This window comes from Bombus terrestris, chromosome 4, assembly GCF_910591885.1.
Source record: "Bombus terrestris chromosome 4, iyBomTerr1.2, whole genome shotgun sequence".
Taxonomy (NCBI): Eukaryota; Metazoa; Arthropoda; class Insecta; order Hymenoptera; family Apidae; genus Bombus; species Bombus terrestris.
The window spans coordinates 16,693,474-16,710,774 of record NC_063272.1 but is presented as its reverse complement, the minus strand read 5'-3'; the positions used below and the strand labels follow the sequence as shown (position 1 = coordinate 16,710,774).

The window sequence follows — 17,301 nt, the reverse complement described above, 5'->3', positions numbered from 1 at the left end:
ATTAGTTCTTCTCTTTTATTACCATCATATATTTGATCTCGTGCTGAATTGTTGAATTTGTTCAATTTGTTGTACGTACGATTGGATTATAGATATTTCAATATTGATTGACGTTGATGTTTCTAAACGTCGTTAAAATGGCAACCAGATTGCTATCAAATCGTTCTCTCAGCTGTGGAGCAGAATTTTGCAAAAGGTTAGATGAATCGATATCGATTTGTGTAGGACGAGTAATTGAATAATTTCCAATAATGGAAATTTTAATAGTAAAAGGTATTGAAATTTCTATAACGACTCAAACAACATTTTTCGTCTATTATGACGTTTTATCGTTCGCCCATAAAGTCACTTTATTGTCTATAAAGTAACTTTATTATCCGTCGTATAATAATTTATTAATTAATAATACCAGTAAATAGATAGGTTACGAATTGAAACTTATGGATTTCTCTCTTATAATTTTTTAATTTTAAGGCAAATAGAGAAATTAAATAATTTGTAATTTGTAAAATTTCATTTGCTTTATCATCAGATTTGTTCCTGCTATATGCATCAAAAGACAATTCATTGGTACTGGTAATTTATAATTTACAACCTATAACTTGTAAAGTTTCACCGTATCATAGTATCAGTTCAATTATGCAAGGAAGTTTTGCAATCGAGATTTCTCTATTTTCTTCTTGTATATCTGTCACGTGCATTTTTGTTATATTTCTTAACTTTTTCGCAAACTAGTCTCTTAAGAGAGACCAGTCGTGTAATATGTATGTATAGTACCGTAAACGTTTTATCTTTAAATGTAGTATACATAACATAGGAATTTATTACACATCAACAGCTAAAATTACAAACTTTATAGTATCTGTAATAAAGAATCCAAAAAATGTTGACATGAAAACAAATATTTTTTATCTCGTTTGTTCTATATTTCTCTTCATTTTATTGCACTGTGAAAGAGTTAAACACAGAAGACTATTTCACCTCGATATCGAAACATAAATATTCTTATCCATTTATTAAAAGATTATTTGCTAACGCATTTCGTGTGCAAAATACACACTTCTTTCTATATATGTCTTGTACTAAAATCAATCTGTGAACAGCAACAAGTGTATTTATATGCAAGTTTCGTTAATAAAAAGAAAAGTATATTAGAAGGTATATTGTTCTGTTCTTATATAATTATATGTATAAATAAAGACATTAATTGAATATGAAATTGTACGATCGTTGATAAATTCGAAGATTAAACGGAATTGGATGAAGCGTATTATTTTTTTCTTTTTAATACCGAGATACAGTATTTTTCATACAGTAAAAATTTTTAAAATTCTTTTATTTCAGTCTCATCGTTTATCAAGGTCAAATGTCAATTTCTCAATTTTTATCAGCATCAGTGCTTATGTAACAATATAAATCAATCGAACATTGTTTTACTTCTTTACGTACTCGACAATAAAAAACCACCAAATTTTTGTCGAAAAATTATCGATTTTTTTACTTTTATGATTTTGTGGAAATAGGTAATCGTTTAGTCATCCGTTCGTGTTCATTTGCAAGGCTAAAGCCTCTATTTTCACCTCGCCAAGTTGGTTCGTCTGGTCGGGGTGAGAAGTGGGAAAATGAAAATGCTTGTCGTTCGATTTCACATTTCTAAGAAGTTAAAAAACTTCTTTTGCGACGCCAGTCATTATGGATACGAAGATTGGAACCTCTCCATTTATAGATACCCCTCAAAAAGGAAAATGGAAAGAAAAACAGATAAAATTCCTGCTATGTTGATCTAAATGGATTATTTAGATTTTTAATTACCTTTTTTAGATTCTTATTATTATTTTTTTAATTATGTAAATGAATGAATTATGATCTGTAACGTAATGGTAATAATGTTAGCAAATTATAAAATTATACAAATTTGACAAATCTATTTAAGATATTATGTCATATATAGATGAAAAAAAGATAGATAAATAGATAGATTTGTGAAAAAAAAAAAATAGACTGGGATAAAGTTTTCCTTCTTCTTTTATATACGACATAATATCGTGAATAGATTTTTCAAATATGCGAGAAAAACACTAAGAGCTAATATGTACCTAGCATAAACTTGCCATATTTACCAAAGAATAAATTACAGAAGAATCTGAAATCTACGTTATCCTTCTCAGAGGGAATACATAAGTCTTTTAATCAATGGAAAAACTTCCGCGAGTAACAGCAAAGAAAAAGAAAGGAAAAAATATTTAAAACGATTCGATAGCCATTGCTGATAAGGAGCACGTTAATGTTTTTCTCGGGCAGAAAAATTTACTGTAGCTACGGCCGCAAGAAATGTTACGAAAAACAGATAGCGCATTAACATGGTAACGTTTGGTACGGTGCATCGCACCATATGAAAAATAGAATTATCTTTCACGATATTTTAACCGGACTGTGTTTGCGTGCGTTGCGTGAACAAGCGTGAATTTCAACATGCCGCGTCGTGAAAATCGGGCGAAAAATATCGCTTCGCCGCGTGTTCTAACCGGTGCTGGTGGTGGGAGCACCGTGGATGTGTGAATCGTTGAATTACATTCGAATAAAAAGTTAAATGGAAACGGTTATAAAAATAACAATAAACTGTAAATATTTCGATGTCGAGCGAAACACTTTCGCGATCGCGCGGTATGAAAAGGGGCAATTAAGCCAAGTTTAACTTTCAGTGACGTATAAAAAGCGTGCCGAGCAATTTTACACCATACACTGTTTGGTCTTTCACGCGGATGCGAATTTTTTATCGTTCTATTTCCCCCCCGGAATTCTGCAACTTTTTAAAAAACCGTCCTTTGCCAGCATGTATATGTAAATCCGCGCCAACGAAACGAGGTGTGACTCGTTTTGTGTTAAGAATTTATTTGTACGCCACCGTTACGGCGTGTTAAGTTGATAACTTAACAGTTTAACTTGCTTCACCGTTATTGCGTTAATACTTCTTTTTAGTCGGCGAACAATTTCGCCTGTTCTCGTATATGCGCGTCGGTGCACTACTATGTGTCTTCATTATGTTATTAAATACTTCTTTCAACGAACAAAGGTAATCTTATTATTGACGTTCAAAATGACGTTAGATATATAATACGTAGCAAAATAAAGGATTAGTGGTTTTTTTCGAAATGCTTAAGTACGGATGTTTAAAATAGCGAAATTATTATTTTGACAGATCAATGATATTATCGTTATCAGACGCGTGTAACTTTTGAAAATTGAATTAATAAAATCGATGAAATTGTAAATAGCACAAGAAATTTCCCTTTTTTCAAAATCGTTTCTCAGTGACGTGTCTTTTTATCGGATTCTCCATTTCGTTTTTATGGTATATCATATTTTGGTAATCATACGCAAATACCATTACGTAACACGAAATTTGATATACTTGGACATAATTGATTAATATGCGAATGCTGTCATGAATACAGTGGTGTACAAATACCTTTTGTAGCCATTGTATAGAATATCTGATAGACCTGCTATGATAGTTTGTACGTCCACGTTGAAACAGCTCTATCGTCGTCGACCTTTTAGTATCGAATTTGTTGGAGAAGTTTCTGCAAAAGATTAGAAAATATGCCTGTATTCTGTAACGATAGCATTTTGTTTCGTGTGGTTAATCGTGATTTTCAAACTTTTCTTCGAAGCGAACTACTTACGTACTATCGTGTCGTGTAGTTTGGTGTGTGTGAAGTGGATAGACGCAATCTAAGCAGCGATCTATATAACGCAAAATGTTTATAATAGATAGGCTGCCAAATCGAGACATAATGTTAAAATATAGTTGGCGTGTCGCATCTTATCTCTTATTGCTTGTAATTGAGTACTTATGTATATCATTGGCTGCGTGAGCCAAATCTCAAACTGACAACGTGCCTCTTTACATTCCTTTCATTTCGTGCGTAACAAACCACGCTATTTGAACATTTGCAATTAAAATACCAACACCGTACGTTTTATAATATCACTGCTTCGTTATTCAACAAACACTCTTTTTACCTTGCTTCAACAAATCGATTGTTTAATAAAAAAAATTTGGTTTAATCGATAGTAAGGATTTTGCTTGCAATAATGTTCGATATCGAATTATCAAAATTTATCATTTAATATTACGAGTTCGAATATTTCGATCTTTGGCAATTGTGGAAACATTTTTGGTTTATTAAAAAGCGTCGATCTGTAATTAATATTGGAAAAATTTTAAAATATACTTTGCGCATGTTGAAGATTATTTATAGTAGATAATGTGTTTTTGTTATTTGAAATTTTCATCGTATCCTATACATCGATATCGTAGCAATAATGTTAGGTATTACACGGTTGAAAATAGAATATCGAAATGTTAGTTCGGTTCGTTAATTATAAATATCGTTGGTACTTCATTTCGACGATACACTTTGATGATTAAAGACGATGATACCGCGTTTATATAGGTTTTCATTATCTATGTAGATTATCTACTAACATTAATATTAATTAATATTATCTATTGCGTTATCTTTCTCCTTATTTATATATATTAATGAAATACAAATGGTCGTGGAAAAATCTTGATATTACTTGAATGGAACTATTATATGCTTAATCTATAGTTACTGGAAACTAATTTAATTTCATTACTGTTTTATTCATGAAATTTATTTCTATCTTTCTCGACAGTTAAGTTATTTTTTTCGTTAGTAATTCGTAGTTATGTTACACGTTTCTGAAATATTTATCTCCGTAATGATCGAATTTAAAGAAATTAAGAAATCATCATCGTATTTTATAATTTAGATAAAAATTTATAAATTATACATTTATTAATATGGATTACAAATGATAAATTACCCACAAAGAATTCATAGTTGTTTGATACAAATTAGAAATATTTATATTTACAAATATATTTATATTACGTATATATTTATATTACAAATGATAAATTACCCACAAAGAATTCATAGTTGTTTGATACAAATTAGAAATATTTATATTTCATTTATATCCAGCGAATAGAATCACCGAAAATTGCTCATTTAGATTATAAAACTTCGCATACTTTGATTAATTTTGTTCGTATGTTCATTAACATAGGGGACATCGGCTATATTACAGTTAAATATTCAACGAGCAAAGGTGAAATTCTTATTTGTGAAATAAAAAATCCTCAAACTGCGTACTACAATAAAATATGTGCTTACTGGAATCTTAAGGAACTCGTAAAAAAGTTTAGACCTCCTTAAACTCTTGTACTTTCTTTTTATAGCAATCTAAAAGTTATACTTTTCTCTTAGCTGGTCGCTTTTGTAACCCATTGTTACACTTTCCAATTTTATACTTCAACACCTTTCACTTCATTTCATTTCACTTTGCAATTTAGTAAATCTACGAAATTACTAGCATGAAATACATATTATATACATCGAATCGACGAATCGATGAATCTTTTGTTTTGATTTCACAACTCGTGGAATTTTAATTATTCCCATGTAAACATCGCTGATAATTACATTTAATTAATTCCTTTTCGAAGCAATAACGTTCACCTAATGACGCAAAAGAAGTGAAAAATATGCAATTGAAACAGATCTGTCATAACATTGCAGAATAAAAACGGAATAATGTAAAAATGATATAATTGTCATAAATGATTCGTAAGTAGTTTCTTATCCTCCATTATACATTATAAAGTGCTATATTTGTACGTTACGTTAGTACAATACTTATATTGCACGGTATTTTTTATTATTTGCTCATAACTATCGGTGCGATTAGAATTATTAATAAATTATACAAAAATTCCACTGCATTGGTTTTTATTAACTTTGAATCATCATTTACATGTTTTATCTCGAAAGTATAATGGTATTAATCGATTTATAAGAAGCGTATTCCGAAAATTTGCCGCGGCTGTTAATTTTCAAAGAACATCATTGTACGTTATTATTTTTAAATTAATTATTGAGAAATAAATTGAAAATCTACTGTACTTTATAATTTCTCTGTTATTGACTAACATGAACATTTCATTGTCGAGCGATCGTCTAATTAATTTAAGTAGTATATGTTTAACTTTGCTAAATTTACGTAGGACATTGAATATTAGAGATGCTTCGATTGTCCAAATAATCGAATCATGGATTATCCAACGACAATTATGAGAAATTTATCCCTTAATTATCAATTATCTAAATGTGTAAACCAAAGTTCCAACTTATCGTAGATTAAACAATACAAAACAAACAAACGCATAATATACAATTAATGAAACAATTCGTCAATTACAGGAAGTAACTATTTTTACTTCTAAACATCACCTATCTGCAGTGTGCCTTGTTATTTTTGTTAAAAACGAATTATCATATTTAAATTCGTAGCCGAATTAGAATATGAAATTGCAAGACAAGAAGTTATTACACACATGTACTTGGTTAGAAATTAGCATACAACGCAAACAATAGTCTCGAACGCGCAATTAGCGCTAAAAGTAGTCTCGCTACGTATCGTGGCTTATTAATATTGCGAATAATTGACTGCTCAAATACTTTGGTAATCTTCACGAAGTACATGTTTCCACTAAACATCCAGCAACGCTTATCCAATGGATTACTCATTTTCAGATCAGCTTTAAATTTTATCAATACACATAAATATAGTTGAGCTTCGTTACGATGCTAATGAGATTTTAAGATATTTTGTACGATATGCGCATAACAATTTTCTAGCACTGTTCGAATACTCTCGCGAGCCACTGAAACGTTACGCGTCTTAACTCGAATTTACACTGTATCACTTTGGAGGAGAACGGCGAATGAACGAACGCTGCTTTCATTCTTGTTTCATTCGTATCGTAAATGAGATGTCGTAGGAAGCGGTGTCGATTGTGCCACGCTTCAGACGAGATATCCTGCGCATCTTTTTACCAAATTACCGAATTTGCGCTGTTTCTCTTTGGTGGAGCACGGCGGATGAATGTTACTTTCGTTCTTCGTACGCGGATAAATCAAAGATGAAAGCAGCATCCACCGTGCTTCACCAAAGTGAAACAATGCAAATTCGGCTTTAGTAGAAAGATACGCAGAATATCTGGTCCCAGGCATCGCACAATCGACACCGCTTCCTGGGATAAGCCGCGAATGGTTAAATTCCTCCGCGAACTTTGCGAATAGCCCGATACACGTACGAAGCTTGCGTGAAATTTGCTAAAGCCGAACGACCATAAACCGGCAGAGGGATTAGGGTACCCGCGGCGAGGCGAGGCGCCATCGGGCGCAGCTGACGAGCCGATCGCGTGGCCGGTCTCGCGAAAAGTCTCTCTTCCTCGCGCGCGCGCGCGCGCTTCGTGAAAGCCGATTCGCGAGCAGGAAGAGCGGCTCGTAGCCGTTTATCGTGCGCGCATAATCTAATTGCGTAGCTAGCCGGCGAACTGTTTAACATTAAACCGATTGCACGGTTTAGTCACAGTCCCGGCGTCGGGACACGCGTGCGTGCGCGCCGTTCTAAACGGATTGACCCAAAGAAAACCTCTGAAATGACATAAATAACGGAGACATGCACACGGTGTCGGCTTATGTAACGCGATGTACGTACAAAAGCCGCGGGAAAAGTCCGACGAAGAAACACCTTTGATCGAAACCACCGCAGCCACTGGCCGTTCTCCAGAAAAATGAAATTTCGCCTCACGCTAATCAGAATTACTGGCCATGGTTTCGAAAATTTTCTTGTCTTCTCTTGAATCGCTCGTGATCTTTCATTCGCGAAATTCGACCACTTCCAAGTAAAGTTATATATTCGTGCACGATTCAGTTAATCGATATTATTAGCGGAATTTTGCAAATTAGCAATACCTTTCATCGGATTTCCTTTCATCGGAAAGATTTTACGTTTTACTCGGTCTTCTTGTGAACGAAATGCTTCTTGAAAATCAAAACGTGGGATAAATTGTCGATGAATGTTGCACGCTTTTCAAGTATTATATTCTTCAGCGAAGAGAAGGTCTTGTTAAAAGAATGACACTCTCGTTGCTTTTTCAATCGATACGTTGCATGTTGAACTACAAGCGATATTTGTTTCAAACGGTTGTAGGTTGGCAAAAGTATGTTATAATAATTCTGTACTCATTTGATCCAAATAAACGTGTAAACTGACAGATAGTATAAACGTAAAAAGTGTGGAGAAATGTGTGCCTTTTTTTTAATAAGACTCGTAAGAGTTGTACGTTGGAAAGTGCAAAGGGAAGATTGCGAAATAGAGCGAGGGGCGTGAAGCAAAGGTCAGCTAGAAGCATCGTAGCACGCTTAATTTGCGAGAAGCCTGGAAGTTCCTGATATTCTTCTCCTGATTAAAGGCTACAGCTTTTTATACATCCAGCTTACTTCTCGGCTCGCGTGTCTTTGTTTCGTTGCAGGTGTCTTTTGAGCAAATTTGTGGAAAATTAAGTTTACGTCGCTGAGTACGTTCCTGATGCAATAATTTAGGATGTGTTGATGAAAATGAGAAGGAGAAGAAAGGGGACGAAGAAATACACGGGAACATACAAATTGATAAAAACTGCAATATCAAAAATGAATTATGAATTTAGGTAATAAAAACATTGAAACCTGTGTACGAACAATGCCAAGGACATTAAAATATACCAAGTAAAGTTCATGTTTCATGAAGCATTAATTTTTGCAAGAAATATACGACGATATTATATGGTTTTACAACCGCGTTCTTTAGTAGCTCCTTGCTGCGAACACAGCGCAACATGGTGACGATATGGTTGCCATCGACAGGGTGCTGTGTTTCTATAAAATCACCAATTCTCACAACACGTACTCTATATTAATCACACAGTTAAATAATTTCTATCTAATTTTTATGAAGTAAAATAGATTTTGGTGATATTTGTTAAATTAAAGCCAATTAAATTTGTCCATAAGAATATTCTAACGTTTAGAATGTTCATCTAATATGCATGACTGCTTCTCAGCAGATGTTCCATGTGTCTTAAAAATTAGAGTAAATTTAGTTAAATAACAATCTGTTCTCGAATTTATCGCACTAACTATAGGATACTCATAATAGATCTAACGTTACGTTATGTAAAAAATATTACAAATGTTAAATTGTATAAAAAAAAAAAATGCAACAAAGCGAAGCACTGTACTATTTTTAAAGCGTATTATACATCACATATTATTATACACACGCGTATTATACACACGCGGAAAATTATTTTCGTTAAGAAGAGTTATTTTTTTGATCGTACCAACATAATAAGTCATACAAAATGCTATCGTTAGAAACTTTGTAATCGCATATTTAATTCCTCGCTAAAGTTAGCGAAGAAACATAAATTATAGCATTCTTGACATTCGCGTAGTCATATAAGTTTAGTCTAAACACTATTCGCATACACACCGAACGTTGTATAAGTATAAATATTACGGAGCTTAGGGATCGTTACGAACCAGTCGTAATTTAGAGTTTGCAAGTTCTTATAAATGCTTGCGATTGCTTCAACCATTATTAAGTGTGTTTAGCAGAGGTAGCTTCTCATAACAAACTTTACGAACGTGTAAATACATACGCAACACTCCTATACATGCAGAGTTCAGGTTATTAAATGAAAAACCGAACTAGTAATAATAGTTAATAAAGTTTGATTTATTATTCTTTGTAACGTTTGATCGCAGGATATTCGGTTATGCATGTGTATTAATTAAATTCGTCATTTCGAGAAAACGCTTAATTATTAAAAAAAATACAAGAGTAACGTGGTAAACAAGCAATCGGTAACTTTCAATTAAAAGCTAATAATTTTAACATTTAGTTTCGAATTTAAAGACACGCGGGCATTTGCATTTTGCCAAAATATCTTCATTACCAAGTATTACTTTCAGCCATCGAAAACTTGCTAATTACCACTAAATTACATAAAACTCGCCCTAAATTTATCGTATTCATCATAATTAATTCCGAACAACATATTAGCAAACTAGGGGAGCAAAAATAATTAACCGACCACCGCTATCCACTCTGTCCCTAAACGGAATTCGGAAACGCTCTTTCCCACAACTTCGATTTATCATCGACCCCAAAATTCGAACTATAAATTTAATCAAGTAATAGCAATTAATTTTTTATAATTACCCAACCTTCTGGCAAAAGACAATTTATTATCTACCAATAAAAGATAACATTTTTTTTACTTGAATGTACCAACGTTAAACATATATACACACACATATATATATATGCGTTACTTTAAAATGAATCCTAAGGCGAGAAGTAAAAAGGTTCGTACCATACCAATAACTTTACGTTTACCAATTTTTATATTTTTGATCGTAGTTCGAATGGACTTCGATTTGTTATCACGTACTAATTCGAAATTCTAACGAGCTCATCCCTTCTCTTGAATTCGATTATCGAGGTTGCTTTAAAATCGATAAATATCTCGGTACCTATGAGTTTATGGACATTAATTAATCAATTAATTAATGTTAAAACAAGTACATATCAAACTATGTAAAGACCATCTATTTTTTATTTAAAAAAAAACTGTCTCAAAAAGATTCACTCGGAAGTAGGTTATTAATGATTCAGCTTAACGTTTCACTGTTTACCATGTCGCTGACACAAGCTGGAGCATCTCGATGAAATAATCACACGGTATTCAACGATGACGTTGTTGCTGTGCATTCATCGTAACTTTGAAAGTTTCCGGTGGTAGCGAATGTTATAGTCTGAAAATGATCAATGTAATTACAGCATGTTGCTATATTTAGATGGGCGATAACTATGATAGTCGTAGTGCGCTTGATACCTGGACGGTGGCAGAGATAGAGTCGCAAAAGCCGATGTTTAACTTTAATGAAATCATTTTTCTTGCTCGTACACCCCTTGAGTATCAGTCGATGCCGGTGCTCAAATTAGCGGCGTCATCGTTTCTTTTCTCCTTCCATGGCACTCAACACGCGTGTATAGTAAGCATTCCTGGCGGATTTCACGCGGGTAAAGTTTGCGAAGTAGCCGCCGGGCAAATTTAGCCGCAAGCTCTAATTAAAACGCGCCGAAGTTTCCGGAGCATGCGAAGAATATTCAACGCGGTTTTTCACGCGGCTCATGGACGAACGCATAGCCAGCGAGTTTGCAAATGTTGTTGGAGTGCGTGAAATCTGTTCCCTGTTAAACATTTTAGATTTTATTTACAATCTTATTAGAAATTATTCACGTACCTATAGTTGCTCGTAAAAGCATTCCAACACTTTTGGCTGTTTTTTACGCGTTATACGAAACATTTTGAAATTTTACCAGCACCGTAACGACGCCCGATTCTCGCGATTGTGTCGAGACAGTTTGAAACAAGTCTAGAAATTCCGAACGGATGTCGAGAGTAGCTTGCTGCGAAATATCAAAAAATAGGATTTATTCTCAACGTTTTTTCCAATCGACGTGTTTCATTATCGAGTTCTACGTTTTAATATCGCAACTATGAAAGCTAATTCCGGGAATTTGCTTGATATTTCTTTCGTCGCTATTTCTTCCATTTAGATTATACGATTTCATGGAATTTAGAGAAATTGAAATATCAGGTACTCGATCCTTCTCAATTTTCCCAATTTTCTCACTTGTATGTGCCACTATTGCTCAATCTCCGAAAGAGAACAACCGATTAACTTCCATAAGCTTATTTACAGAGCAGTCGTTATAAATCTGGCAATAAATAAAAAAAAGAGTATTCGTCACATCATTTCCCTCGTCGACTTGTAAATTTACTTTACGCTTGATCTTTAATCGATTAATCATGCGCTAAGATTTCGCTACAGCGAACAAAGTTCAGATAAACGAAATTCTGTTGCGATTCCAAAATCACAGTGATGCTGAACGTTTTGCCGTTGTTTTCCATAATCTAGCGATACAAGGCAGCTTGGTAAATCGGTTTAATTAAAAGTTTCATTACCCAAATAACAAGGCTGTTGTCGAGTAACGCGCAAGCGTTAGGCATTTCTCGGCGTATTATTCAAACGTCGAACGACCGGTAATCCCACGGTAATTTTGTCACGCGTTAAAATATTATTTTCTTTTTTTTTTTCTTTTGTTATTACGATACACCGTTCCGTGTATTATCACGTAGAGGTTGTGCCGCGTTATCAGAGGTTCCAGAGGAATCACGCGAGCATCGCTCGGTGCTAGCACACGCCATCGCGCGCGCATATCCATCCGCCGATATATCACGCGAACACGCGCGTCCACGCGGGCTTCGTGGCGCGGATAATTACATACGTGTAAGTGCACATGGCTGCGACACGTGCGTGTACCGTGTTCACGCGTTCTAAGTCTCGTTCGGATTAGTTATGTCGCCTAAATTCAAGGTAGACTTAAAATAATTTGACAGTCAGATGTACGTATCGTTTGATTTTGAAATCTTTCCAGCTTATTTCGTTACACGAAGAAGACGCGTTATCTCGTCAGTCAGGTTTCCCATCTCTCTCGGACATAATTGTAATTTTCTTATCTTTATCTCTCTTATTTTCTGTTAAAAATAAGCTGTATTATATTTGTATTTGGAAGAATTAAAGTTTACTCTCGATTAATCGATTATAGAAATTGAAATCTGATTAACGCGCGAGTTATCTGAATAGTTAAAGAAATTTCAAGACATACCTCAAGCTGAGTCCGTTTAAACTTATCAAGGGCTAAATAGATCATATAATTAGAGTTTACCGATTCTCCTGACTATGTGACTGTAATTTTTCATCGTTATAGTACAAGTTCACGTTCCGATAGGCGGATTCAATTAACACCAGTTCCGTTGATCGGACAGCAGCTAATATTTCGTTCCGATGAATGGAATATCACAGTAAATAGCAGATTCACGTTGGTAAAGCGGTTTCGTATCACCTAAATAGAAATAACGTGTACGATGGCTCGTCAAAGTATTTGAACATATTATACGTGTTGTAGGTAACGTTTTGAAATTTCATTTGCACCGTAAGAAAACCGAATTATCATGATCGTATAGATGAAGTTTGAAAGAAATCTGAAAATCGCAAAACTATATTTGAACAGTGAACTATCCATTATATAAACAATTCTTCGTATTCACTGGAGTCACCTTTGACAGTCATTCATTCGTGAGTTTCTTTTAAATTTCACCAGATGTTTCGTGCAGCACAGATAATGTATTCCATAAAATAAAAGATTTTACATTTCATAAGTGTTATAAAAAGTTTCTACAAGTGTCTGAATGCTTTCATGAATCATACATATACTCATACATATGCATACGCGTATAACTTAACGAACTCAACGAAACTTTGGACATGCCAGCGAATAAATAGCAAACTGACTGCCTCATGATCGTCCAAGAAATAACGAAAGATAAGAGCGCGCGGTATCGTCAGCCGATATCGGTCGTGCATCTTTCGCGGATGCGTGTTCCGTGGCCAGAATTAAACGATGACCGCGCGTAGTTAAGAAACGCGCGCCGCGTTCGAATAAATCCCGCGACGCCTCTCCAACCAACGAACGAACGACTGCGCGTACTTCGCGCTTCCGCGGACGCTGATTTATGCCGCAGGAAATTGCGATAGCGACGGTGCCGCGACTACACGCGCTTTTCCACCATGCGGACAGGGAATTCCAATTTAGACGTCCACGGTACTTTTTCGCGAGGAAATCGTGATTTACCGGTGGAGGAACGATCGGCCGTGTTGCGTAACGGTGTCTGACCGTTTTGGCACGATCACAGGTGTTTTATCAGCGACTATGCGAATGGCTAATGAACGTTAGGATCGCTTTGAAGTTCGGCAATTGGGAATAAAATTTACATTTTTCACTCAGATCCTCTATGTTTCTACGGACCAAGAAGATGAATATATTGGATATCGTGAGGGTCATTGGTGACCGATAGTTGGTTTGCTAATGGCGCTATGTTGGCTATCGATGACTAACGATGTAAGAATTTAGTCGATAAATTAACTTAAATTTTAAACGTACTTGTGACTCGAGTTAATCTTTTTGCATTGAAGAGACAGTCGTAATATATGTTTAATATTATACAACGGTGGACGAAACAACGCTCGTAAAAGAGAAAGTATACAACGATATCGTTAACTTTTTTAAATGTACGATACGCACATACGGCATAAACGATTGTCATCGGTGCGATAGAAGAAATATTTTGGCACAAAAGTTACTTTTTGAAAAGTGTTTTGGATCTGTTTTTCATCTCTTTTGTTTACGAAGTCGAGGCTTGGATATTACTTCATTGCTGCGAAATCGCGCATCTGCTCTGTGCCCTCCGTAATAACATCGTGTCGTAAACCCGCAGAGTACACATCGGCAATCAGTGGATGGAATTTTGGGTTAGCTTGGCAGGTGGGTGTGCGAGGAGGAGTGTTGGACGAGTCGTAGGAAGGGGTAAAACAGCAACTGTCACTTGCGTTCGAGTATTTTTTATAAAGGAACAAACACGTTCAACATTCAGATTTCTCAAATAGAAAATTTCTAACGTTTTTTCTTATAACGGTTTGTAAGGATTTTTCGCGCAACGTTTTCATAGTTTGCGAGCACGTTTGCACCGTAACGCGTAGTTTGTATAATTGAGTTTGGAACAAAGTCGTTTTTGAACCTCGCCAAGAGATTGGTGCCTCGAGAAGGGTGTTTTATGGTCGACCATCGCGCGAAACTCACCAATGCTCGAGCTTGATTTTCACAAGCACGAGCGTTAACGTATCAACTTCTTTGCGTTCCTGGTACGAAACTTGCAAAGTTACTGTTTCCATCTTCGTTAAACGATATCCAAGATGTTCTAATTTAATGTTTACTTTCAACTATTTTAATTAATCAAGTATTAAAAACTAGTCGACTATGTGGAACATAAAAGCTAACTCTACGTGATTGCGTAAAATTATTGATACCATTCAACTAGTTTGGCATCGTTGAATCGTAGGTGACTCGCGATCATTCGGGTTGACTTATTTAATCGAACGATACCTCGTTTTAATAGCGTTCATCACGTACAAGGTAGAATATATACGAAATAAAGTAGCCTCAACTTAAATCACCTGACTCAAACAATTGCATTCACGTAACTCAGAAGTATCAATATTGAATTTAACGCGATAATACTACGCAAAAACAGAACATGTGGATGTTGATCGACTAACTAATTAACCCGGACTGTACAATTTATCCCGAGCTTCGCCGATCGCCCAGTTCCCTTTCCTTTTAACCGTGCGATCGAAACCTCTCTCTGATGAACACGCAGTTCCCAATGCGAATGAAAACACACGGGTGTCGCGCGAGCAACTAACCCCGGAAACTTCAACAACGAAGCAGTGAACAGCGCGGCCGACAATGAGCACGCGAGCGACGCGTAAAATGAGGGAAAGAAAAAAGAATATGAAAGAAACACGCATAAAAAATATGAAAAGAGAGAAAGAGTAGAGACGTGGGATGAAAAAGAACAGCGAAAAAAAGAAAGAGAGAGAGAGAGAGAGAGAGAGAAACGTTCAAGATGAACGCAACAAGAGCCGAAGAGTTAACACACGGACCGGTACAAATGTTTCTTCTGCAGCAGGGTTGCGGGGTGCAGTTCAGACATGGGAAGTGAGCATTACTGCCTGAGGTGGAACAATCATCAGAGCAACTTGCTGGGTGTGTTCAGTCAACTGCTGGAGTCGGAGTCGCTGGTGGACGTGACACTGGCGTGCACGGAGGGACCTTCGATACGTGCCCACAAGGTAGTCCTCTCCGCGTGCTCCAGCTATTTCCAGGCCCTATTCCTCGACCACCCGAACCGCCACCCCATAGTCATCCTAAAGGACGTACGTTTCGCCGAGCTACGTACCCTCGTCGACTTCATGTACAAGGGCGAAGTAAACGTCGAGTACTGCCAGCTATCGGCCCTCCTAAAGACAGCGGAGAGCCTTAAGGTGAAGGGTCTAGCGGATATGACGAACATCAACGCGGCGGTAGCGTCGAGGGACGAGCAACAACAGCAGCAGCAGCAACAACAACAGCAACAACAGCAGCAGCAACCGCAGCAACAACAGCAGCAACAACAACAACACACGAGCACATCCGAGGGTATACAACGCGAGACATCGCGAGAACATCACCGTGAACGTGAAAGTATAAAGGAAGCGAGCAATAAGGAGAGAGACAGGGAAGGAAATACATCCGGTGGCACGGGTTTGCCATCGGCAGGAGCGAAAGAATGCGAGCAACCCCAACAAAACGTAGCCCAACCACCCACCAGCGAGTCGACCGAGGCGGTAGACATGACGGATTGTCCGGCATCGCCCACCGGACCCGGTAGCCCTTGTCCAGGACCTTTGGCCCTTGATCGACCTAGGAGGGATTCCGAAGATGCCGCAAGTTTAGAAGAAACGAGGGGTTCCCTTAGTCCGATCTCGGTGCACAGTGGACCGTCGGATATGAGTCTAAGTAACAATACAGGAAGCACGCCTGGCGTGCTACCGTTGAACTTACCACAGAGCCGGCTTCCGTCCCCGCACAGTACAGAGCCTCTCGCGGGTCCGTCGGGGTTACCCCCGGTCCAACAAGTTCCACTTGTGAGTACAATTTTTATTCTCTTTATATCTGTATAGTCTATCTATGGATTGAAATATTCGAGCAGAATGTTTAACGTATTTGCCGCGAAAGAGACCAACTGATGGAATATTTACGTTACTATGGACGACCGTTATGATCGAGACGCAGCGAATGTGTTAAAAAGAGGAATGTAAAACGTTAATGCTTTATAGAATATATCAAGACCATAGAGATGTTTAATTCGTGTAGGTTCTGGAAGTAGTAGATTGCGGAGGAATATTTAATAGTTTGTTAAACAACGAGTTATTATATCCTTATTACTTGCAAATCATTCTTCGTTTCAAATGGAAAATTTTGTGGATAGATTTGAGATTACGAAGTATTTGCAGAAGTTTTTTTTTTGGCAGTAATACTTGTAATTTTATATGTCGGATGCATTTTTGTATTTTATCGTTGCACGTGTATTTTATTCCATCACTGAAAATGTGTATCATTGCAAAGTTTTATTTCAAAATATTCTTTGGCAACAAATTTTATAAATAAACGAGATCGGAGCGATCAATTTTGTTAATAAATTTTTAACACGAAAGCTGCATAACGCTGCATAACGCATAGATATTTAATTTCCAGACATTCTACAACGTATATAGTAGAACCTTCAGTTTCTAAATAGAGCATGGTCGGTCGGATAAAAGAATTTTTATATTCTATACATCGAAAGGAATAGTATCGGTTTCGCTA

General features: G+C 36.2%; 1 protein-coding gene across 4 annotated transcripts in view; it reads left to right on the top strand.

Moving 5' to 3' along the window:
• LOC100649403 (zinc finger protein 628) overlaps positions 1–17,301 on the top strand; it is a 120,428-nt gene that overhangs the window by 20,695 nt on the left and 82,432 nt on the right. The window contains exon 2 of one of the 4 annotated variants that reach the window (XM_048405121.1): positions 15,584–16,580. In XM_048405121.1, the coding sequence (XP_048261078.1) occupies positions 15,606–16,580 (975 nt within the window). In that variant the 5' untranslated portion in view covers positions 15,584–15,605. Of the gene's footprint in view, positions 1–12,797; positions 16,581–17,301 lie in introns of those variants that run through there. The other 3 variants (XM_048405120.1, XM_048405119.1, XM_048405122.1) reach the window with 3 other exon arrangements.